At 59.1% G+C, this 24,470-nt stretch overlaps 2 protein-coding genes across 2 annotated transcripts in view; one reads left to right on the forward strand and one right to left on the reverse strand.

Annotated features, from left to right (window-relative positions):
• Window positions 1-1,710, forward strand: part of NMT1 (N-myristoyltransferase 1) — a 38,634-nt gene extending 36,924 nt beyond the window's left edge. The window contains exon 12 of the mRNA XM_065422646.1: window positions 1,271-1,710. Within this exon, the coding sequence (XP_065278718.1) occupies window positions 1,271-1,291 (21 nt within the window). The 3' untranslated portion in view covers window positions 1,292-1,710. The remainder of the gene's footprint in view (window positions 1-1,270) is intronic.
• A 9,832-nt stretch (window positions 1,711-11,542) lies between these two features.
• PLCD3 (phospholipase C delta 3) overlaps window positions 11,543-24,470 on the reverse strand; it is a 56,285-nt gene continuing 43,357 nt past the window's right edge. The window contains exons 6-16 of the mRNA XM_065422839.1: window positions 21,326-21,527; window positions 19,805-19,949; window positions 19,307-19,459; window positions 18,894-19,046; window positions 16,903-16,930; window positions 16,140-16,310; window positions 15,177-15,293; window positions 14,134-14,309; window positions 13,715-13,847; window positions 12,308-12,457; window positions 11,543-11,631 (exon numbers count right to left, since the gene is read on the reverse strand). Of these exons, the coding sequence (XP_065278911.1) occupies window positions 11,543-11,631; window positions 12,308-12,457; window positions 13,715-13,847; window positions 14,134-14,309; window positions 15,177-15,293; window positions 16,140-16,310; window positions 16,903-16,930; window positions 18,894-19,046; window positions 19,307-19,459; window positions 19,805-19,949; window positions 21,326-21,527 (1,517 nt within the window). The remainder of the gene's footprint in view (window positions 11,632-12,307; window positions 12,458-13,714; window positions 13,848-14,133; window positions 14,310-15,176; window positions 15,294-16,139; window positions 16,311-16,902; window positions 16,931-18,893; window positions 19,047-19,306; window positions 19,460-19,804; window positions 19,950-21,325; window positions 21,528-24,470) is intronic.

The following is a 24,470-nucleotide window of genomic DNA, read 5'->3' on the forward strand; positions in this document are numbered from 1 at the left end:
CTCTGTACGAGCAGGTGTTTTGTCCTGGAGGCCTTGACCACAGCTTCCCTTCCCTTCGTGCTGGCGTGCCCATTTGTCCACCACTTCCGCACCCCAGAGGTGGCAGCATTTCAGTGCATGCACCTAGCTTGTAAATTGCCTTGGGATGGAAGTTGCACTAAAATGATAAAATATTCCTGTTACATAGCGCCGCATGTGTGCTCTGGGCTGGGCAGGAGATACGGGATCCAGGCTGGCTGGTCCAAAGCACTGGAGTGTCTGCTGCCGGTCTTTGGCAGTGGCCAGTCTCTGTTGCGGGTTTGCATTGCTGCTTGTGGCAGGGGGGGGAAATGCCTATGGCAGTTGGGATTCGCACCTAATCCGGCCGTGGTATTTGGCTTGACGCCCTTTGCAGCCATGAATTCCACAGCAGTTCCCTGGGTGCAGTGCCCTGGCACACAGAACCAGATCAGGCTTTTCTCGCTTGCTGAGAATTAGCCGTTCCAAAGCAGCCAGTCGGTCGCTGAGCGCTCTGCTTGGCACTGGGGGAACTGTGCTGCTGCTATTACCCAGGAAGGCGCTGAGTACAAACCCACGGGGTTTGAGCCCAGCTGTGCACCTTGGCTGCTAAGCAGCTGTGCTGGCCCTGCTCCTGGGCGGCGCTGGCCCTTCCCCAGCACCTCCCATAGCGAATCTGAGCACTTCCCAAACCAGAAATGACCCATCACACAACAGCTGGCCCGAGAGTGGCTGGCTCCTTCGAAAGGGGATCCCCATGCAGAAAACTGGCTTCTAAACCAAAAGGCTTAGCCAGGGGAAAACCTGAACATAAATACAAATCCCCCCCAAATGCCCGAATCCTGCACTGGCAGGGACCTCTCCAGTGCACACTGGGGAAGTCCATATCACCCCCGTCTTACAGCTGAGTCTGCCAAGGCACAGTGGTAAGTATCTGCCCCAAGACACGCAAGAACAAGTGGCAGAGCAGGGGCTAGGCCCCACGGGTCTTGACTCCTATCCCTATACTCTTACCCCGGACCACCGCTGTGAACAGAGGGCACTCTTTCTCCAACACCTTCAGGCCTTTGCCACGGGTTCCCTAGGGGCTGTGACGCGTTGTTGGGCTGTTAGAGGCCGTGGCCGGACTCCGACATTGCTCAGATTGCTGCTGCATTCCGGCAGCCCTGGGGAGCGCTGGAGAACATGTGCCAGGTGTCCAGAGTTGGGGTCTGAAACAGAGAAGATCTGTCACGTTAACACTTCCTAACCTGTTTCCCATTGGCTCTCTCAGGTTGGACTGGTGTTGCAGTAACCAATCCCCAGAGAGGAGCGGCGACGTCTCTGAGAAGTTGGGCCAGGAAGCGAAAGTTGCCGCTGGCTGTTGGGGTTTCCGTGGAAGCAAGACCCTCCTGAAGAGGAGCTGGGACTGAACCATCCCCTGATTTTAACGATTGTGTCACAGGATGCCAGCTGCTACACCCTGGGCAGCGGCATCGGTCTCCTTTGTTTCAATTAATTGCATCCTCGTACAGACGTGATCAAGGGAATGTAACTGCTGCAAACTAGCTCATGATTGGCAAATACTGGAGTTAACGGGTGAATAATAAAAGTATATATTATATACATTTTAAATATCTTTCCTCTTGCAGACTGACCCAGATGACCACTTCCCCAGCTCTGCATGTTGCCTTTTCTCAGCAAGAAGCTGGGTCTAAAATGGGACAGCTGCTTGCTGCCCGGGCCTCTGCAGGTCTGGGTTCAAATCCCATCATGGGTCACAAGCGTGGATGAGTTTGGTGGCTTCACCACCACCAAGGAAACTGCTGATCAGCACATGCATGCTAGAGACTGGGCCAAGAACAGTGGGGCAGGGTGGCGGGCGCTGCTCTGGGATGACTGGAGGGCCCAGGACTGAGGCTTGATGGAGGAGTTGCTTGGCTGTCTCCGGGGTTCTCCCCTCATTTTCCTGAGCTCCAGATTCATTAACAATGTGATGCGGCAGGATGGGCGTCCATCTGTGTTCTGGACCCTGCGGGTGGCGAAAACCAAGGGCTGGAGAAGTCACTTCCTGCTGGAAGGCCCAACCATTGAGAGGAGCTGCCATGAGACTGCTTTACCGGCTAGCCCCAACGGTGCTTGCTTCTTCCCAGCTTAGCCCGTGCCTGGATTGGCCTGCCAGGAAGTAAATCGCTATTCACAGCTAAGGGCTATCTGTGTCTGATCAACGCAGACCTGGGCTTCAGCCTCCCCTGCACCTGTGAGACATGGCCCCTCCCTGCTGGGTTCAATGAGCTGAACCGACCCTCGCTATGCTCTGGAGAAGCAGCTGTTCATGAAGTGCCCCAGGGAACCCGGCTTTCGGACTCTCGGTACAAATCCGTAACCACAGCACTGAGTAAACTGGATGCAGTCACCCAAACACCTCTCTGTCCCCGGCAGCCCATGGCCACGTAGCTGCAGTAACCACGCCGGCCAGGCCAGAATCCGTCCTCCAACCCCCTCGCTCTGGGAAGCAGGGGTCTAGTGCACCTTGGCTTGGCTATCTTGGCGGTTCTGGGGTTACCCATTGTTGCACCTTTCGGGGGCTCTGAACCATGACAGTCCCTTCCATGCTCATTTTTCTCCAGGCCTTTTGGTTCATGTCTCTCTATAAATCCATGGTACACCCACATCTTGAATCCTGCGTGCAGATGTGGTCGCCCCATCTCAAAAAAAGATATATTGGAATTGGAATAGGTTCAGAAAAGGGCAACAAAAATGATTAGGGGTATGAAACGGCTTCCGTATGAGGAGAGATTAATAAGACTGGGACTTTTCAGCTTGGAAAAGAGACGACTAAGGGGGGATATGATAGAGGTCTATAAAATCATGACTGGTGTGGAGAAAGCAAATAAGGAAGTGTTATTTACTCCTTCTCATAACACAAGAACCAGGGTCACCAAATGAAATTAACAGGCAGCAGATTTAAAATAAACGAAGTATTTTTTCACACAACGCACAGTCAAACTGTGGAACTCCTTGCCAGAGGATGTTGTGAAGGCCAAGACTATAACAGGGTTCAAAAAAGAACTAGATAAATTCATGGAGGATAGGTCCATCAATGGCTATTAGCCAGGATGGGCAGGGATGGTGTCCCTAGCCTCTGTTCGCCAGAAGCCGAGAATGGGCGACAGGGAATGGATCACTTGATGATTCCCTGTTCTGTTCATTCCCTCTGGGGCACCTGGCATTGGCCACTGTCGGAAGACAGGATGCTGGGCTAGATGGACTTTGGTCTGACCCAGTATGGCCGTTCTTACGTTCTGGTTTCTAAAGTGGTCCGTGCAATGATCGGAACATCCCAAATGACTGTTTCCCCCGTTGTCTGTGGAAGAGCATCCCTTCTCGTAGATTTTTATCCTGGGAAACCACCCCACAGCCCCTCCTTCACCAGGCTCGCATTGTCTTCGTGTAATGGCACTGTCACTGCCCCGGCAGGGGAATGGACCATGAGAACAATCTGTGAAGGGTGCGGGGAGGGGATTTGCCATCACTGGACTTTTTGAAGCTTGAGAGTGGACGTTTTGCTCTAGTTCAGCCAGGAGTTCAGGGAAGTCCTGTGGCCGGTGTATACAGGGGTCAGATTAGATGATCACAGTGGTCCCTTAGGGCCTTGTAATTATAATCCAAGAGCAGGCCACCCCTTCTCTGTTGCTGTTGGCAAAAGCGGTTTCTAATTGTGTGACGAGCCTCGCTGGGGGAAGTGTTTCTGCCTGTACAATGAGAGAAGTGTGTAAGCTCCCACAAGGAAATCTACACAGACCTCGGAGGGCGCTTCCTACAGGGAACCAGCCCAAGGCTGCTTGGAAGTCTCTGGCCCAGCTTGGCGCACAGTCCGGCAGTTGGTGGAAGAGACCCCATAGTGGGCAAGTCTTGAGGCTTAGTGACCCATTGGTTTTTCACATCCTTGTTGCAGTACAATGCCCAGCCGGTGCCATGGGACTACCACAGAAACAAACTGACAGGAGCAAAGGCCTCAGCAGGTTCCTGATGTACAGGCCAATGCGTGCATGAAAACCCTCAAGCCAAGGCACCCACTAGCCAGTCTGCAAGGCAGGGAGAGAGCCCCGTACTGCTCACCAAGCCAGAGGAACCACCAGCAATGTGCTCTGATGGGAAGGTCCTGCCCCAGTCTGTGTAGTGGGCATATTCCTATTCATAAGGCCTGCACTGCTGACTCGGTGCGAAAGGATACGGAAGGGCATGTCCCCATTTCAAGCAGGAAAACCCAGCGGCAGTGAGCCTTTTCCCTGCATCCTGCTCCAGGCAGGGCGGGGAGTGTTTGCTTTGGTTGGCCTGGACGTCACCGGGCCGTGGGGCTGCAACATCAGCTCCTCCCAACCAATGGCTGCGCCCAGAACTTTGTGGCCTGCGATCTTTCTGCATCTGATCCCGGGGAGCAAGTGCGGGAATTGTGCCAACCTGATCAGAGCAGAACGGCCGATCGTCCTGTGTCACATGCACGTATCTTAACCCCGCATCGGCATAGCTAGGAGCCGGAGCACCCGATGCAGAAGGACACTGAGTTTGAGCTATCCCACCGAGTCTGCTACTGGACAGACTGGATGGGGTTGAAGATCATGCGTAGCCCAGTGCAGACCATCCAGAAGGTTTCTGTGGAGACGGCTGGATTCCTGCTGTGCAGAGCCGAGGGCAGTGCGGTTCGTGCTCACTAGAATCCCATTGGGCTGGAATACGAGTATCCAGCCCCACTCTGCCACTGGGGAAAATGTTCTGCCTAAACAGCCTCCAACACAGCGCTGCCCGATGAGACGCTGAAGGGTGCTTCGCATCGAACGTCGGCTGGCAGGAAAACAGCCATCGCATGGCTGATGGGCTGGAACAGGAAATGATCCTCCACTGGAGGGTAGGAAGATCGGGTGGGGCTTGCTGGCTGGATTTCAGTGGGGAATTGCATTAGAGCATTACCAGCACATGCCAAGGACTCCTCCAGTCTCAGCCACCGCTCGCTTTGTCTGTGCCTTCTACGTCCCATTGGAAACCTCACTTCCTAGAACGGCATCTCGTGGCCGGCCCCGCAGCGTGCACCGCGGTGAGAGCATCCTAGGGAAGAGCCAGGAGACACAGTGGTTGGATCTTCCCATCACTTGACAAGTCCCATCTAGCCAAAGAGAGAAACTGGTGTGTCTGGGAGGGGCCTGGCTTTGCGACCTGGGAGCAGGGAGGGAACCACTCACCATGTCTCTCACTGGGCCCTGGGTGTAATAATTCCTTAGACTCTTCTTTTATTGACCCCTCCAGGGCTTGACTGTTGTCACTTGCATTGAGGGTGGGGCCCCAGTGTGGCTGACAGTTGAAAAGCACAGGGTTTTATTTGTGCTCTTTAGATAGGGCCAGTGCAGGACGTCCTCAGCATTGGTTTGAAATCCAGCTGTGGCCAGCTCCTGTCAAGTGGCCTGGGGCCTGTGGATTCTGGTCACTCCTGCTGCCTGCTGAGATGGTTTGCTGCTGCTTTGGCCATAAGGAGATTTAAACTTCTCCCCCAAAGACATTTCCAAAGCACCCTGTATGGCTGGCTCTCTGTCAGGGCGTCGTCAGGCCCTGCCCCGGCTCTGCTCCTGACATAATAGCTGCCTGGCACATCTTGATGGACAGAAGTGACACCCCCCCCCCCCCATTGCATGGAGCTTCCCCAGCCCCCAGCCCTGCTGTTTCCCGGGGAGGGGCTGTGGCTGCTGCAGTTTCCCTGCTGCTCCTGCAATGAGAACAGGGCGTCTCAGGTGTGGGCCCAGATTCTCTGCTACCAGAACCTGCTGGGGAAGCTGTAGGACAGCCATCTCGGCATGCAATGCCAGCTGCTTGCAGTAGGGGGTGCAGCTGCCTCGTAACATCTGAAAAGCACTGCTGCAGGAACAGGGGTCACAGGATTTCTTAACCAAAGCTGCTTCCAAGGAACAACCCAGCTCTCCAGCAGAGGGCACTCAAAGCCACAGGCAGTCAGCATCCATTTGTTCTTCTTCGAGGGCTTGCTCATATCGGTACCAATTAGGTGTGCGTGCCGTGTGCACAGTCGCCGGAAGGTTTTTCCCTAGCAGTACCCGTCGGGTCGGCTGTGGAGCCCCCTGGAGTCGCGCTTTCATGGCACCGCATCTAGGGCCCTGCCGACCTGCCGCCTCTCCAGTTCCTTCTTACCGCCAGTGACGGTCGTTGGAACGCTCCCTCTCTCGCTTGTCGAGTGATCCCCTAGTAGCTTTTGCTTAAAATTTCTTGTAAATAGTTTAGACGTTTGTTATAGTTGTAGTTTAGACAGAAAAGTTTTAGTGGTTATTGGGGTTCTCCCCATTTTTTCCTTTCCCTTCCCTGGGGCCGGGCCATGTGTGGGGTCTGCCAAAAACCGATGCCCAAAGGCCACCCACACACAGCCTGTCTTAAGTGCCCGGGTGAGTCCCACCAAACAGACAGCTGCAAGATCTGCAGGAGTTTTTGTCCTCGCACTAAGAACAAAAGGGGCCATAGATGAAAGCTCCCGTTGATGGAGGCAGCCCTGCGACAGCAATCAGAGTCAAGTCCCGGGGATCCGGCACCGGGCTCCTCCGCGGCAGTCTGCAGCTCAGCGGCTTCAATTAGGGAGGCACAGTAAGAAGCACAGAAAGACTGACGGGGCGCTCTCCCTCTCGAGCGCCGGAGCGTGAGACAGCTAAGGGAGTGCGACCCATGCCGGGTCACTCCTCTCCAGCAGTGCGACAAGCAGCACCATCTACTATGGGCCCGCAAGCGGGCCCGTCGAGTCCGGCACTGGTGGAAGAGGGACAGGAGGAGGACCTAGACCTTCCTTCTACCCCAGAGACTTTCGAGCCGGCCCAGGACCTCATAGCCCTGACGGACCCGCATTCGCCAGTGCCCACTTCTTAAGGTTTGTAGTCGGGGGTACTCACTACCAATTTGCAGTCCTCCCGTTCGGCCTATCATCAGCACCTCGGGTGTTCACCAAATGTATGTCAGTCGTGGCCGCCTTTCTGCAGAAAAGACCATGTCCAGGTATTCCCTTACTTCAACGACTGGCTAGTGAAGGCTGGTCCAGGACACAAGTGGATCAACAGGTCACCTGGATAAGATCCACCTTCGACTCTTGGGGCCTTCTCCTAAGCACTCAAAAGTCAACAGTCCCCCCTAATCAGAGAATAGAGTTCACAAGGGCGATGCTAGACACGAGACAGGCCAGAGCGTTTCTACCTCAGTCCCGCTTTCAGTCCATACATGACCTCAGACAGATGGCAAGGAGTTGCTTGAAACTCCTCGGACACAAGGCATCGTGCACATACGTGGTCCCAACACGCGAGGCTCAGAGTCAGATCTCTCCAGGCTTGGCTGGGATCTGTGTACCGGCCGAGCAAACACAGCCTAGACAAAGTAGTCACATTTCCACTGAGGGTTCTTGAGTCTCTTCAGTGGTGGCTTGACCCTCGCACGGTGTGTATAGGGGTCGCATTCTCCAAACTGCGCCCCTCGTTATGTTGGTCACCGACGCATTGAAATGGGGTGTGGGGCTCACCGCGGAGAGCACAGAACTCAAGGCCTCTGGTCACCAGGGGAGCTGTTGCTGCACATCGTCAGGGAGCTAAGGGCGGTTCGTCTGGCGTCAGACTTTTCAGCCTCATCTGGAGGGCAAATGCATATCGGTCCTAATTGGCAACGCAACGACGATGTTTTACATCAACAAACAAGGTGGAGCGCGCTCCTCTCCCCTATGTCAGAAAGCCCTCCAGCTCTGGGAGTTCTGTATAACACTCGATCCTTCTGGGAGCTTCCTACCTGCCCGGATATCCGAACGAGCTAGCGGACCATCTCAGCACATCTTTTCACAACCACCAATAGTCCATTCGCCCGGACATAATAAACAACATCTTCCAACGGTGGGGATTTCCCCAAGTCGACTTGTTTACCATAAGGAGCAACCAGAAGTGCCTTCAATTCTGCTCCTTCCTGAGCCACAGCCCGGGCTCTCTGGCAGATGTTTCTTCTTCCATGAAGGGACCAGCTCTTCCACTCATTCCCTCCCACCCCACTCATCCACAAGGTCCTCCTCAAGATCTGGAGCGACAGGGCCTCAGTTATCCTGGTGGTGCCAGCTTGGCCCCGCCAACATTGGTACATCATGTTGCGGTGGAGACGCCAATCACCCTTCCGTTAGTTCCAGATCTCATCACTCAACATCACGGGCAGCTCCAGCACTCAAATCTCTCCACCTCATGGCTTGGAAGCTGTGTGACTAAATCCTCTAGAACTCACATGTTCAGACCCTGTTAGAGAACTCCTTCTTGGTAGTAGAAAGCCTTCAATCAGGGCTATTTATTTCGCCAAGTGGAAGCGATTCTCATTTTGGTGTTCGCAGAGCCATATCCCTCCGACTCAGTCTTCAATTCCCTTTATCTTGGAATACCTGCTTAAGCTGAAACAGCAGGGTCTCGCATTCGTCTGTAAAGGTTCACCTGGCTGTCATCTCGGCTTTTCATCCAGGAGAGGCTGACCACTCCATCTTCGCTAACCCAATGGTACGGCATTTTCTTAAAGGACTAGACAGATCCAACGGCCAACTCTGGCCTGCAACCTTAACCTGGTGCTCTCAAGGCTGATGGGACCTCCATTCGAGCCCTTAGCAACATGCTCCCTACTCTATCTATCATATCAAGTGGCTTTTCTGGTCACAATAACCTCAGTCAGGAGGATGTCTGAGCTAAAGGCCCTCATATCTGACCCTCCTTATACCACCTTTTACAAGGACAAGGTGCAGCTCTGACCACACCCAGCGTTCCTCCCGAAGGTGGTCTCCAACTTCCACGCCAACCAAGACACATTCCTTCCGGTCTTTTTCCCGAAGCTTCATGCCAACAGCTGTGAGCAGAAGCTCCACTCCCTGGACGTTCGCTAGGCCTTGGCTTTTTATATTGAATGGACAAAACGGTTCCGCAAGTCGAACCAGCTGTTTGTGGTGGACAGGATGATGGGTGTCCTCCCAGAAGAATATTCTCTTGGATCACATCCTGTATCCGGGTATGCTATGACCTTGCCAAGGTTCCTGCCCCTGCTCGGACAGCGCACTCTACGAGCCCTTCTGGTCCAGGTCCCGATTCAGGAGAGCTGTGGAGTGGCAACGTGGTCCTCAGTGCACACGTTCACTTCCCATTACGCCATCACCCAGCACACCAAGGACGATGCAGCATTCAGCAGAGCTGTGCTTCAATCAGCAATTTCTTGAACTCAGACTCTGCTTGCTAGGTCACCTAATTGGAATCGACATGAGCAAGCACTCGAAGAAGAAGAAATGGTTACTCACCTTCTCATAACTGTTCTTCAAGATGTGTTGCTCATGCCCCTTCCAAACCCAGCCGCTTTCCTCTCCATCAGAGTAATCCGGTAAGAAGGAACTGGAGAGGCGGCGGGTCGGCAGGGCCCTATATGCAGCACCATGAAGGCGCGACTCCAGCAGGCTCAACAGCCGACCCGATGGGTGCTGCTAGGGGAAAAACCTTCCAGCAATTGCACATGGCCTAATTGGAATGGACGTGGGCAACACCTCTCGGACAACAGTTCTGAGAAGGTAGGTAACCGTTGCTTTCTACAGGCGCTGACACGCCAGCTCATGCACACCCTGGTCTGTACTGAGCATGCTCTGGTCTGGATATCTCCCCTGCCCTGGTAATCCACCTGCTGCACCTAATCATTAACCTACCGCAGCTGCAGCTCCAGGGCCCAGATTGTCCATCTCTCTGTGCTATGCAGCACGCAGGCCGCGAGGTGCTATTGTCACCCGAATGTCAGCACTTCCCCAGCATAAGAGGGAGGTCTAGATCCTAGCTACAGCCTAGGCCGATTACTGACAGCAACCAGGGGTGGGGTCCCGGGGGCAAGGGTGAGTGTAAACCCCCACCCCCTGGCCAGGGCAGCCCTAGAGCTGGGGGAAGGATGGAGGATTTTTCCACAGAAAAATTTGACTTTTCAGCAAAAAATAAAAATCTGAACTATTTAGACTCAGAACTGCAGCACCACCTGGGCCTGGTAGTGCGGTGCCTCAATAGTTCCCAGGCTCCATTAGCCAGGCTCCCTGGTCAGACTACATCCCCCATGGTGCTCCACTGTCCTAGAGCTATGGTGCACTCTGGGAGAGGTGGTGCAGCTGGTGAAGGAAGCCCATAGAGGAGACTGGAGGCAAGAGGCAGCTGAACTACCCCATCCCCGAGGCACTGCAGAGACCTAACAATAGAACTGGGGGTTGAATGATTTTGTTTAGGCAAAACCCCACTTCCCGCCAGTTTCAGTGTCCGTCTCTGCCCTCGACGGCCAGTCCCGGTCGTGCAGCTCGCAGATTTCCACCCATCATCTCCCCCGAATGCCCTGCCCCCCCGACAGCTGTTACCCAGTGGACAGAGGCGTAACGAGCCCCACGAGGGGACGGGTCAGTGGCTCTGCTCAGGCCCTGGCTATTGCAAAACAGTTGCTCTGTTCCTACCGTGCTTCTAGCTCCTGGCAAGTGGACGACAGCCTCTTGCTGCTACGCAATTGCTGCTGGGACCTTTGCTTGTATAATGAGTTTTAACCATTAAACTGAGCAGGCTCCACCATTTTCTAAACCTCTGTGAGCTCCCCCCAGCCCCTGGGTCGGGCTCCAGCCCCCAGGTCCGGCTCCGACTCCCAGCCCCTGGTAGCTACTGCTCAGGTACGGCCGTAGGTGGAGGAGGGGCTTTGCCGAACACAGGCTCAGCAGCTGGCGGCGGCCAGGGCCCGGGAGGCAGAGACAGCAGGCGCCCCAGGAGGGGTTTGGTAAAATAAACTTTATTAATCGCTTTACAATATATTCTACAGCTTGGAACAGGCCCTTGGCTCTGGGCCCCACCTTACAAACTCCACCCAGGCGGCTGTGCTCGCGCCTCAGGCCCCGCAGCCGGCCCCAAGCACCAGGCTCAGCTCACAGCAGGGAGAGGCCACTAAAGGGTTAACTGGAAAGTGTCTGTCCCCTGACCCCCCCATCAGTGTGGGTAGGCGCGTGTGCCTGGGTGACGCATGGGGGAGCAGGCCCTGTGCAGCCCACCACAGCGCAATCAATGCCAGCACTAGCTAGAACAACTATGCTACCCGCCTGCTTTACAACTGCCCCTGCCGTGGGGCTGCGCTAACGTGGTCCCGGCCAGTACAAGGCCCTTCCTCAGGCCTGGTTCCGGCAGCGCCCTGGGTAACGGGTGCAGCTCGCGGCCCCGGCAAGGAGGTGGGTGCAGAGGCTGGAGTCCTGGAGGGATTTAGCCCTCCCCAGGTTACTCTAGGGGGATGGGAACCAAACCAGTTTCTGCTGCAGCAGCAGCAGCTAGGCCCTGGGCACGACAGCTGAGGCCCCACCTCCCCCTGCAGCCCAGCCCCCAGGCGTAGGTCGGGCTGGGCTGGGCTGGGCTGGGCCAGGCCTCCACACACCCAGCTGAGGAGGTTAACGTTGAACCGGTTCCTCGAGGGTTCTGCCACAGCCGCCCAGGTGCTGATCTCCCCCGCTCGCTCGCTGATCCTCATCCTCAGGCTCTCACATCTTCTTGGATTTAATGTGCACGAAGAGAGTGGCTGGCGCCAGGGATGCCCCGTCCCTGGAGAGCAGGTGGATGTGACGATACCCTGGGAACAGGGAGGGAGCAGGTGAGGCAGGGAAGCAAACAGCCCCTGGCCCTTTGGACCCACAGCCATCAGTTGGAGCAAAGCTTTGTGCAGCATCTTTCCCCAAACGCTCTTTGCAATCCGCTAAGGAATCTGGTTATCTGCTGCTGAAATGCAGCCACCTCTGGGGTGAAGCAGGGCACAGCCACACTGCCCATTGAGAGTAGGAAGGAACGCTGGTGCCCAGGCTGGCACTGGAGGGCAGGGGTGTGGGCGGGCTCCCCTCCCAGCGATGCAAAGAAGAGCAGAGTGCCAGCCAGCACGGGGGGGGGGGGGGGGGGGGGGGAAGGCAGGCTGGGGCCCCCTTCCTGGCCTGAAGGAGGGTGACTAGCCCCACAGGAAGCCAGCCAGCACTCTCTGCTCTGGAGAGGGGACTGTGTGGGCCATGGCGCCAGGCCTGCAGCAGGAGTTGCTCAGGCTCTGGGCTGGCGGGACTGATGCCAAAGGGAGCGTCCTGCTGAGCTGCGGGGTCCCCCCCATTTCTCTAGGCATCCCCCGAACCTGCTTTCATGGCCCCTCGCTGCAGCTCCCCCACTCCATGCACGGGCCTCCTGCCAGTGCTGCCGCTGGGTTGGCAGAACGGGCACCACTGTGCTCTCTGCCCTGGGGGGCCGGGCAGCCCCTGCCAGGCACCCACCTTCCCTCAGGCTGGTGAAGGGCAGGGTGAACTGCCCCACGAAGTCGTTGCAGGAGGTGGTGTCGTAATCTTCCACCACGAAGCGCACCAGGGCCAGCTCCGGCACCCGCAGCTGGAAGCTCAGAGTCTCCTCCCAGCGTGGATTGAAGCCTGCAGGGGTGGGGAAGGGACGGGGTCACAGACTGGGGCCAGCTGCCCCGTGGGGCAGGCAGGTGTCGCTCACACGCTGGCACAAGCTGCTCTGGCCCCTCGAGTGGCGCGGTCACATGCCCCTGTGCTAACAGGCTGCTCCCTGGGCTCCAGCAGCAGCGGGGCCCCACTTCGCGCTCCGGGGGCCTCGGGTTCGGTCGCTGCAGGCGCCTTCCAGGGGAGCGGCCAGGCCAGGCTCCGGCTCCTGGAGTCTCCCTACCCACCAGCTGCTTCTGAGAGAGCTGCAGGGACCCCCCCCATTGATAATTACAATAACCCTGTGAAGGGGGGTGAGGGTGATTCACGCCCGAAGCAGGAGGCTGCTCTTCTCAGATAAATGTCCAGGCCTCTCTGGAATCCTGCCTGTCTTGTGGCAGGGAGTCCCACAGGCTAACCTGGAATGATTGTCATTTCTCAGGGGCATGATCGGCAGCTCATTAACCTGCCTGTTACAGGGGGATCCCTTCAATGGGACAGTGGGACTAGTTCCTACCTCGGGGGAGTGGGAGGTCGCTGACCCCCTGGCCCAGGCTTTAAATGATTGCTGGGCTCCCAGGGACAGACCAAATTGTGCAATGGGACTGCTGCATTAACCCCGTGTGTGCTGGGCTCAGGGTGGTGTGGCTGATGTTGGGTCCTGCCCTGTAGCTGTGGCCCCAAATAATTTCTGCTCCCACCCCCCTGCTCAATCATTGATTTAACAGCCTGAAATCCTTGCTGTCCACAGGGCAGGTAGTGCTTCGCCCACCCACTGCCCCTGCCTTGACCTAGAGATCCCTCCCCAGGCAGTAGGGGAAGGCCCCAGCACTAAGAAACAGCCACCTCTGGGGAGAAACACAGCAGCTGACTAGCAGGCCTCCTCCCCAGCAGGGCAGGACAGCAGGGGAGGGGTTTTCTCACGCTCACCCTGCAGGGGGCACTGTGGACTCCAGCACTATCAGGGGAGGGGGGCCCGGGGTCATTAGCACGCTCTAGCGCTCACGCATTCTGCTTCCGGGAGCGGTTCTGCCAGCTGGGCTGACCCAGGAGAGGCCAAGGGGCCCGACTCCCCTCCTGCCCAGCTCCTTGGGGTGCTGACGAGCAGAGAACAGCGCCCCCTGCTGAGCCACCGGCACCGCCGCCTGCAGCTCTCCGGCTGTCCCTGCAGGTCTCCTCTGCTTAGCTTGGCCGGACCCCACCCCCAGGATCACATGGTGCCACGGGCTGGGACCCACTCACCGTTGTTGAGCTTGTACTCGGTCTGTTTACTGCTGCAGTCGGCTCGCACGCCGTGGATCTCCACGCGCACGAAGGGGTCCACGATGGAGTTCTTCTTGTTGTTCAACTTGGGGAGCTGCTGGGCCGTGATCACCTGCGGGGGGAGGCGGGTTTAGAGCGGGGTGGGGGGATGGGCCCCTCACTGGATGCACCATCCCCCTCCCTGGGGAAGCTGGAACAGGGGCTGCAGCAAAGCTGGCCTAGGCGTGGGGGATGGGAACAGGCTGAGCAGTGCCCAGGCCTCCGGCATTGGCAGCTCTGAGCCTGCTGGGACCACAGCCCCTCCCCCGGCACACGCTCCTCGCACACCCACCAGCCATGTGGCACGGGCACCTACAGCCCCTGCAGACACCCGCCCACGCATGCCCCACCCCCTGCACCTTGACCAGCAGCAGGGTGGCTCTGGGGCCGGGCCCTTGCCCACTCTCGGGGTCGAAGGAGGCCTGGCGGTTCCGCAGGAAGTTGGGCTTCAGCACGTAGCCACAGCGCCCATTCACCAGGAACCGCCCATGGTTCAGATCCATCTCCCAGCCGGGGGTCTGGAAGTTGAGAGCCACTTCGAAAGGAAGCACAGAGCAGGCGGGTTTATACAGGCAGGGTCCGGGGGAGCCGTGAACACGGGCGGGGGCTGGTAGTGCCAGGGCAGGGCAGGGTCTGGGGGAGCCGCGTACACAGGTGGGGGCTGGGCAGGGTCCAGGGGAGCCATGTACACGGGCGGGGGCTGGCGGTGCCAGGGGAGGGGGAGCCAGCATATATGGGTGGGGGCTGGTGGTGCCAGGGGAGGGTCCGGGGGAGCCACGTACACGGGTGGGGGCTGGAGGTGCCGGGGAGGGGAAGGGGAAGGGGGAGCCGATATACTGGCCTGGAGCCAGGAGGCCATTCTGGGCCCAGAGGTTTCCCTCGGGGCCCCCTGCCCGCCCGTCACTGCTCACAGGGGCTGTGTAACCCGCCCCGTGCGAGAGCTCCAGTCTCCCCGCGTGGGACGAGCACAGCCTGTCGCCGCGTGGCCTTTGGGGGGCGGCTGCTGCGGCTCACAGCAGGGCCCCATGTCGGTGCCCCAGGCCCCAGGCTCTCCCGTGAGTCCCCCTGGGCTGGAGGGCTGGATCTGTGCCCACAGGACGGGAGGGTGACATGGAGCAGGGCCCTTATCCTGGATTGCAGACAGTCACGGGGCCATGCCCTGGCTAGGCCCTCGGGGACACTGGCTAGGAAGGAGAACCAGGAGGTGGCACCCTTCCCTTAACACCCATCCCAACTCCTTCCCGTGAGGGGCTGTGCCTGGTGCCCCATTCAGCCCCCTCCCCAGTAACCCTCACTATGGCCTTTTTGGGCCCCTCCCCTCTCTGCACAGCACAAAGGAGGCCAGTATCATTATTCCAGTGCTACAGATGGGGAAACTGAGGCACAGGTGGGGCCTTCTCACCTAGCTGGCAGCCGGCGTTCCACATCTCCTGGGGGTTGTAGTTTGAAGAGTTCATCTTCAGCCCCAAGGGGTAGATGCGGCTCAGGTGCCGGGCATTGTACCGGACCAGGCTGTTCCCTGCAGCAGGGGAAAGCAGCTGCCTGTTAGCGGGGCTGAGAGTGCAGGTCAGCTCCTCCCTGGACTACCAGAGCCAGGCAGAGTGAGCCCGTATCACCCAGCTGGGGCTGCTGGCCAGGTCAAGAGACCAGTGATCTTGGGAGCCCAACAGAAGACACCTGAGATTGTGCAGCTGCGAGCAGGAGCTCCTTGGGGCAGGGATCGTCTGGGCCCTGTGTCTGTACAGCACCTGACACAGATGCCACTTAACAATCAGGGGGCCAGTTTTCAGGAAATGCTGAGCCCGAGCCCTCCGGCCCTTTTGGAACATCTCGGCTGTTATCTGCAGTGCTGGGCCAGCCCAGTGCCCCGGACAGGTCTCTGCAGGGTCCCCTCCCCCTTCCCCAGCACAGCTCAGAGCAGAGGGATGAAAAGCATCCAGGGAAGAGGAGAGCTCCCCACTACTGCAGCAGGTCGGCTCCGTGCTCAGACAGCAGGAAGCTTGCTGGGTCCAGTGGGTCCCAGGCCTGCCTGACCCCAGCTCACGGCAACCAGAGCCGGTCTAACCCAGCTCCCTCCGACCTAGTCTTTGAGCTCTTCTTTCAGCTCAGTGCAATCCACCCCATCTAATGCACTGGATCCCAGTCTGATCCAGGCCAGCCCTGCCCCACGGAGCCCAGGCTGGCCCAGGGCAGAACACCAAGAGGATCCAGGCCAGCCCAGTGTGACCCAGTGCAGCCCAACCTGCAAAGCCCCTGCCCTGGGGCCCGAGCCTGCCATCCTTACCGAGGCCCAGCACCCACCGGCTGGCTGGAGTCGCTCTAAGACCCGAAGAACCCAGTCTGTCTGCCCCTCCCCCAACCTTACCTGACTCCTTGATGAGCTTCCTGGCCTTCCTCTCGCTGAAGGAGGACATCTGACCGGGCTGCTGGCTCCTGAGGGCCTGCTCCAGGCTCTGGAAGGGGACGGCCTGGCAGTACACCACCAGGTCGGAGAGCTCCTGGGAGAGCTGCGCAGCGTCCTTCGCCTGCCGGGGAGCACACACAGCGATGGGGTCGCTGCTGCAGCCGTTCTCCCCGGGACGTCCCGCCAGCAGCCCTCAGCTGGGACCTTTCAGCACCTCGGGTGCTTAGCTGAGCCCCCGACTGTGTCCTGCTGGTGCTACACCCCCCACCCAACATCCCGCTGCAGGTGCTGGGCACCCAACTCCCATCGGCGTCCACGTGAGCGCAGGGAGCTGAGCACCTCCCAGGCCAGGGCCCTCCGAGAGAAACCCCAGTGAGCACCAAGAGTGGCCCTCGGGCCAGGCGACGGGGCCCAGGGACCCATGGCAGCAGCGGGCAGAGGACTGGGGCCCGCTAGGGGTGAGTCTTCTGGGGGAGGGAGAGGCAGGAGGGGCTCAGCTAGGAGTCGGCAGCCCTCAGTCCTGAGAGACGCCAGCTCAGGCCTGGCCATGGGGCCAGCCACCCGGCCAGGACAGCAACAGAGCACCGGCCCTAAGACGCGCCAACCCCACCCCAACCTGGGCCCAGGGGGCAGCCCCGTACAGACATGCAGTGCGGTGCAAGAGGGGACGGGGTCAGTCCTACCGTCCCACCCAGAGACCTGCCGGGAGCGCTCACCTGGAGCGGCCTGATCTCCTGCAGCGAATGGGACGACTGGAAGAGAACAGAAAGTGTCGTTTCAGGAGTGGGGGGAGCAGAAACCAGCGGTCTCAGGCCCTGCCCGAGGCGGTGGGATGGGAATACTGCACGCTTTGCCGCTGCCCTCACAGCCACTGGTCGCCGGCCCTGGGATTCCCTCCACCAGCTCCTGGCCCGGCCGAGTCCACAGCCCCCGGCCAACAACTGACCCGGCTCCATGAGCTCCCTTCTCCCCAGCCAGCCTGCACCGCAGCCCCCACCTTTACAGACCCTCCCCAGACAGCAGCCAGGTCACCCACCCCTGCGGTGCACAGCGCTCAGCAACCCGGCACAGCAGTGGGACAGGGAGCAACAGACTCCAGATGAACCAGCAGGAGGGTGTGGCCTGGCCAGGCCATTAACCCCCCCGAACTGGAAAACCCCATGGCACCTTTCATGGCCCTACGTGCTAGCACCTGGGGTTTCTGTCTGAGCCGAAGACAGCAGCCCAGCGCCTCCTGGCACTCGCCCAAGGCATTGTGCCAGCGGGGGCTCTGCGGGAAAAGCCCCATCTACCACCACTTCCTGGGAATGTAGATTCAGCCCAAAGCCACAGGAACAAATGTGAGTAACCGGCATTGCTTCCTGCAGACAGCAGATCCTACAATCAGTAGGGAAAGCAGCCTTCTCTCCCTGCAGGGAGCGGGAGCTTATTCCTTCGCGCCTACGAGGGCTTTCCAAAGACCAGGAAGTTGGATCCTGCGCCAGCCCAGGCGATTGACGCCCTGCGACAGGTCAGGGAGTACAGCTGGGCAAGACTGGTACAGGAGGCTATTCCAGAGCAGCTGTTCATGCACAGAGCTGGTCGGAAGGGACTGAGCTGGGACAGGGCAGCCGGGCAGCCCCCGATGCTCAGAACAGTTCACAGCCACTCCGGCTCGTCTGTCCTGAGGAGAGCCAGTCAGGAAGTTTCCACCAGAATGAATTTCCAACAGAAAATCCCCTTGCCACAAAACGGAAATTTTCCACAGGAAAAATGTCCATTTTGCCCCCCCGCCCAAATCCCCCCCATCAGCAAAATAGAAATGCAGCTCTGCCCTGCCCGCCACATGGCGCGTCTCAATTTCACCTTCTCCCTGCAGAAAATGAAATTGCCAAGAGCCATCCAGGCGAGCTGCCAGAGGCTGTGCGCCCAGCTCTCTGCCTGTCCAGCAGCCAGGCTGGGGGAAGGTGGGGAAGCCGGGGTCTGGTCTACACTACACTCCTCACTCATGCTGGCACAGCTGTGTCGGCTAGAAGTGTGAGAAAACCACCCCACAACTGACACCGCTAGGCCTGCAAAACCCGTAGTGGAGACGCAGCCCTGGTCTGCACAGCGAGCGTCATCCAGGGAGGTGGTGTTACTGCCCAGGCAGAACTCCTCCCTCCCTCTGTCTGCACGAGGGGGCTAGGCCTGCCCAGGCTCTGTAGTGGAGATGTGGTCTGAGAACCGGGCAACCAGCGCAATTGACAAGAGCCGGCCAGGCAGGCAGCAAGCTGAAACCTTCCTGCGGTTCTCCTGAAAGGGAATTTTTCTGGAAATCCGGCCATGGGGCAGGGGCAGCTACAGACAGGGCAGCTTTCTTGGGAGTAGGTGGGTGAGGGGGAGTGAGAGAGAGCCCCACCGAGAGGCAGCGAACGCGGTGTCTATCTCAACACTGAGGCCAGGGAGAAGGCAGCGAACTGGCTGCAAGCCCCCCTGTACCCTTTTCACGGTGGCTTTGAGATCTCAGGGGTGCTGCCAGCCCGTCCCAGGGGGCGGTCGCCCCCCAGGCTCCAGCTGAGCTGGGGTCACGCACCAAAGCTTTGGCTTCAGTGCCGCACCCGATCTCTCTGTGCCCCGGGGATGGACGGCGGGCGCCTGCCTGCTGCAGCAGCACAATCCACACCACTTGGGGGCCAGCCCCGAGTTCTGGGACCCCGCAGTCCCACGAGAGGCTGGTCCACGTTACCCCCTTACCCTCCTGTGCTCTCTCCGCAGCACCCTCTCCTCTTCCTCCTCCTCCTCCTCCTCCTCCTCCTCGGGGTTGTCGGAGAGGAAGCTCATGTTTTCGGGGTCACACACCAGGTCTGGCAGCTTCTTCCCTTTCACCAGGATCTTCCCTTTCAGTTGCTGCAGGAGAGGACAGCCCATGTCAGAGCTCTGTCCCCTGCCCAACGCCCTCCCTTCCCAGGGGCTGACTGCCCCACCGTGTGGTCCAAGGAGCCCAGGGGGCAGGGGATGGAGGAAGGCAGCGCCCAGGGATGTCCGTGTGATGAAAGCATGGAGCTTGGGGCTCTGGGTCCCCGCTCTGAGCATCCCCCCTGCAGGAGTCCATGGGAGTGCTGCCCGGGGATCCCTCCCCCTCCCGCGGGAATTACCAGGGGTGTTACCTCTGGTGACGGGAGCTCCTTGGGGACCTGCCCATCCAGCGTCTGGGTCAGCAGCATGTCCCCCAAGATGGCCTTCATGTGCCGAACCATGGTCACCTGCTGCTCCGGCCCGCAGTGATTCTCCAGGGACAGGATCACAGGGTACGAGGAGTGCTGGGGAGATAGAGTGGGGGTCAGGGACAGTGCCGCGCGGGACTGGGCCCCGCCCCCTTCCCAGGCAGACCAGCCTAGGCAGGACACCACAACAGGGTCCACAGACTGACACCAGCCCCCTGCTATGGGCTGAGCGTGGGATCCCACGGGCCGAGCTCTGGCCCTACTGATGTCAGGGGCAAAACTCCCACCCGTGTGGGTGGGAGCAGGGTTCAGCTCCACGGCTGGTGGTCACCAGGCAGCTGTGGACGGAGGGGCAAGAAGCACATTGGTGCAAACTCCAGTCCCCTCCTGCTGCGGCAGAGCTGGGCCCTGTGCCCGCCGCCAGCCCGCCACGGCGCTCACCTTGAAGGCGTAGTCCCGGATGATCTCGATGACGTCCCTGAAGAGGATCTTGGAGGTCAGGGTGTGGCCATGGTAGATGATGGGCTCCCCGTTGGAGCCCTCCCAGCAGTCCAGCTCCACGCAGCGGCAGCCCTCCATGAACGCCCTGACGGGGATGGCACGGTTCAGCCAGGGGCTGGCACAGCAAACTGCCACCTCGTGTCCTTAGGACGAGTCCAGAGACTCCAGCGCAGCTGGGCCCTGAGCCTCCCCAGGCAGCCCTGGCCTGGCCCCTGCCCTGTGGTCATGATGCTCTCCCAGAGAACGGCTCCCCCCCGAGGCAGTGCAGTTTGGCTGTTAATGCTGAGCTAGTGAGGGGCCTGATCCTCCATCGACATCCTGCTTTACCCTGCCGGGAGCCTGGTGCAGGACACAGCTCGGAGCAGTCTGAGTAGGGCCTGGATATGGCGAGGTGCTTTGCAAACAGGTCCTGCACAACAGGCTCCAAGCGGGCAGCGGAAAGGCAAAGCGGGGAGATGGAACTGGGCAAGGAGTTTTAGAAGCCTATGGGAGGTGCAGAGCTATTCTGCTGACTCACCCTGCCTGCCAGATCAGGTGGGTCTCATCTAGCTCCAGTTCAGCACGGGACAGCTAGAGGAAGGGCCTGCCAGGAAAAAGAGCTAGCTCAGGAGGGAGCACAGCCCTGCTTCAGGGATTTGTCTTAGGGGTAAGAACAAAGGCAAACCCTGGCACGGGGAGGGTAGAACTTGTAGCACAGTGTGGGGCTTGGCCATTGCCAGAAAGTGAGAGTGGGGTCTCACTGGAGCATGTCAGGGAGGGAGGTGCAGGTGGAGGGGGAGAGAGAAAGAGAGAGAGACAGTTACCCTGTGGAACTCACTGCTGCAGGATGTTAGTGGAGTAAATCACTTTGTGCCAAACCCTCATCTCCCAATACCAGGGCTGGTGCAGGAGGGACACAGGGAACCCTCCCCATTGTGCCCCAAATCAACCAGCAGCTGCTCCTGCAGCCTCAGGGTTGCAGTTCCCTCTGCCCCTGTTGCACTGCTCCCCTCCACTGGGGGTTTCACACCCCGAGATCCACCCCGGAGTCCCCTGCAGGGGGAGTCCCCACAGAGCTGTGCTCTCTGACAAGCCTCCTATTATGCTGCATTCAGGACACAGGCCCTATAGACACCAAAATCAACGGAAAAAAGAATCTGCAGCAAGCAGCTGGGGTAAAAGTGATAAGACCTCTTAGCCCTCATGCTTCAGGGCACAGGCTGCTCCCTGGCTGGGGTCAGGCAGGAATTCCTGCAGATGAATATTGTCAGACAGTCAGAGACTTATCCCTTCTGGGGAAGCGCCCAGCATGGCTGTTGGCCACCAGCGCTGCTGTGCTTCAGCAGGACCAGGCCTATGCTCTAGTCTAGGCCACCTCTCTGCCATGGCAAAGATGACCCCCATGCTGGCACACCTCCCTCCAGATGGGTCTCGATACCCCCCGACCCTGCCAGTTCCCCATGTTCTGCCCGGCCCCCTTACCTGATGTAGGCTTCTGTGCTGCTGGCCCCCCCGATCTGATTGTCGGTCAGGTAGGTGTTGTGGGAGGTGGAGATGAAGTAATGGCAGAGGGGCTGGCTCATGTCCTGGTAGACGTTGGTGTGCTCCTGGTTCAGGATGTCACCAGCCGCAGACAGCAGGTACATCATGAACCCATCCAGCATCATGCGGTCGTGCTGCTTGGCTGCAGGGACCACATTTCCAGGGGCTCTTTAAAGGCTCCGCCCCAGATTTTGGGCCTAGGGTCCGCACAGGGCAACGTGTCCATGCCGGGAATTTCAGGCTGCCGAAGCCTCTCACCCCCATTTGGAACCCTCAGGGGTTAGCAAGCCTAGGGGTTAGAGCCTGGGAGTCCTGATTCGACCCTGGCTGGGACAGGGATTGTGGGCGCTAAAGTAGGGGCTGGGGTGGCAGGAATCCCAGGCCCTGTGCCCAGCTCCATGAGGGGGTGTGGTCTGTACCAGCTAGAACTTGGCACTAGGACCTGGGTTCTCTCTGGCTCTGCTGCAGTCTCGCTGTGCGGCCTTGGACATGTCCCCTCGCCCACTCTGTGCCTCAGTTTGCCCAGCTGTATCGCATTCCCCTCTCGCGCACACTCTGGCGCCATGTCCCTCCCATGGGGAGTAGACTAGGAAGCAGTGAAAAGTGCTGGGGTTGAGATCAGGCACAGGCTGGGGGGTGATTTCTGTCAGCCGTGCATTCGCACAGGGCGGCCCGGGCTGAGAGCTCTGTCATGGGGCCTCCATTTGTCCAGCTGTCTATGCGTTTCTAGTGTCCTGATCAGCATCTACCCCAAGGAGGCTCAGCCCCAGAGTCCTCTGCCCCAGCCATGGCAGGTGTCTGGATCTCGAGTTAGCAGCAATGGAGCCACTGGAGAGTTTTACAAATCTAGGCTGAGATTGTCTAACGCTGCTGCCGTGCCAGCTCCCCGAGGCAGCCCCCAGGCCCTTCACCACCCCCGCCTCAGGCCACTTGGTTTCCTTTTCCTTATTGCTCATCAGCCATCCTGGACACAATTGTTTACCAATCGCCCTGGGCAGGGTCAGACGCAGCCTGAGTTAGCCCAGCTGGCGAGGGTGGAGTCCGGGGGCATTCAGGGGTCAGCACAGGAAGTGAGGCACCCTGTGCCAGCAGGGAGCACAATCGGTCTGAGAGGAACAGGAAAGATGCGAGAGACACAATCAGGGAATGCTGGAGTGGGGCTTCTGGGATTGCTTCAGCTGCGATTAGCATAACGAAGCGCTGCCAAACCACATGCAAAACCTCAGCAGAGTTCCCTTACCCGCGGATGTGGCTCCGCTGACCACAGTGGAATTACCCCTGATTTCCTCCCCCCGCCCCCCCGGTAAACTACAGCACAGTTGGGCCACTAGAATCTCCCTCAGTTCTAGCCCTATTGCGTGACTGGCCCCAGCTGTGTCATGGGCTGCAGCAAAACCCTGGGTCTAAACTCCCCTGGGCTCAGAGGAGGTTCAGATCTGGGTCTAAAGCCCCAGTGCAACCGTGCTCATAACATGGGAAATGCAGAGAAAATCCCAGCGCAGTCAGTCCCTGAGCGCCGCACCACGGCAAACCAACAGCGGAGAGGGCAAGGGCAGGCTAGGGCGCAGTGTGCATTGGTGCAGAGGGACTGGAATCTCAAGGCCTCAGATACGCTGCAGCTTGTCCCACAACGAAGATCTTTTCTCCGGCTCTCCGGTTCTATGAGCGCTTTTGCAGGGGCTGGGATGCAAAATACGGATCCGGATCCGAACCTCCTCGGAGTCCAGGGATGTTTATTGCTGCAGCCCGTTTACACAGCCACAGAGTTCAGGCAAGTTAGCTAGTAATGGGGTAAAGCTGGCTGCAACGCGCATGGCTGAGACCGCGCAGACAAGGCCGAGAAGGCAGTGTTACCCCAAGGGTTCCCAGCCTCTGCCTGGCAGCATAGAACGGCTCCCAGCCTGGAAAGTCCAGCTGCCTCTGGGCCCGATCTCAGCCCCCACAGTCTGGATCGTCCATGGGCGCTCCTGCCCGCCCAGCCCACGACAGCTCCTCACAGTCACAGAGGCACAGAGGTAAAGCCAGAGGGGCCACCAGGGCACGGGCCACCAAGCCCTCCCAGCCCCCACACACTGAAACGAGACCAAAGTCAATGAACTAGTGTGTGCCACAGGCAGAGACCGGGAGCCGAGGGGCGCCAGGCAATGGTGCAATGCCAGGGGAATGATGAAGTGAGACACACCCGGATAATCCTGCCAGTGACCCCCCCATGCTGCAGGAGCAGGCGAACCCCCCCAGGACCCCACTTACACTTCCTCACTGTGATCGCACAGCACGGCCCTCCAGGCTCTCCGAGCCGCACTGGACCCAGACGGGCTCCCAGGAGGAGGCCTGGCGGAGTTCAGGGGTGTTTGCACGGGGCTGGCGCCTGGCCCTGTCTAGCTGAACCAGCCGTTCCAGACAGAGGGGCCAGGCGGACCCGACCCAGCCCTGAGGTTCGGGGTGTCCTGGGCCAGGGCAGGGCTGCTTTGGGCCACTCAGTACCAGAGAGAGAAGAACTCACGCCTGAGGCTGCGAAGCAGGGACCAGGGAGCACCCGCTGCACCTGGGAGGGGGCTCCCCTGCGGCCCCACACCTGCTAGACCAGTTAGACCCCACAACCATCTCCGGCCAGTTCCAGCCAGCTCAGGGAGGGGCTGCCAGGCTGGGCTCTGGGGATGCCAGCTGCCTTCTGGGGCAGGCCCCGCTCCCCGCCATCGCACTGGCTTTCTGCCCATTGCACCGGCCTCTGCTCCTGACCCTGCTGCTCCATCCCTCACCGTTCCCCTTCAATCCAGGCCTGATTTCTGCTATAACCCACTTGCCCCAGCTCGGGTTAGCCATCACACCCACGGTGCAGGCCAGCCAGGTTGTATAGCACCTTTGACGGGATTAACCTTCACCACCCCCCTGACAGATGGGGAAACTGAGGCACAGAGTGAGGACCTGACTTGTCCAAGGTCTTGCAGCGAGTCAGTGGCAGAGCCAGGGACAGTACCCAGAAGTCCGACTGCCCGTTCCCCTGTTGTAACCACCAGAGGTTCCCCCCAGGATACGGGAAAAAAACAGGTGTCCTGATGCCCAGCCCGCTGCTATAACCACTAGA

The sequence above is a fragment of the Emys orbicularis genome, chromosome 25 (genome assembly GCF_028017835.1).
Source record: "Emys orbicularis isolate rEmyOrb1 chromosome 25, rEmyOrb1.hap1, whole genome shotgun sequence".
Classification (NCBI taxonomy): Eukaryota; Metazoa; Chordata; order Testudines; family Emydidae; genus Emys; species Emys orbicularis.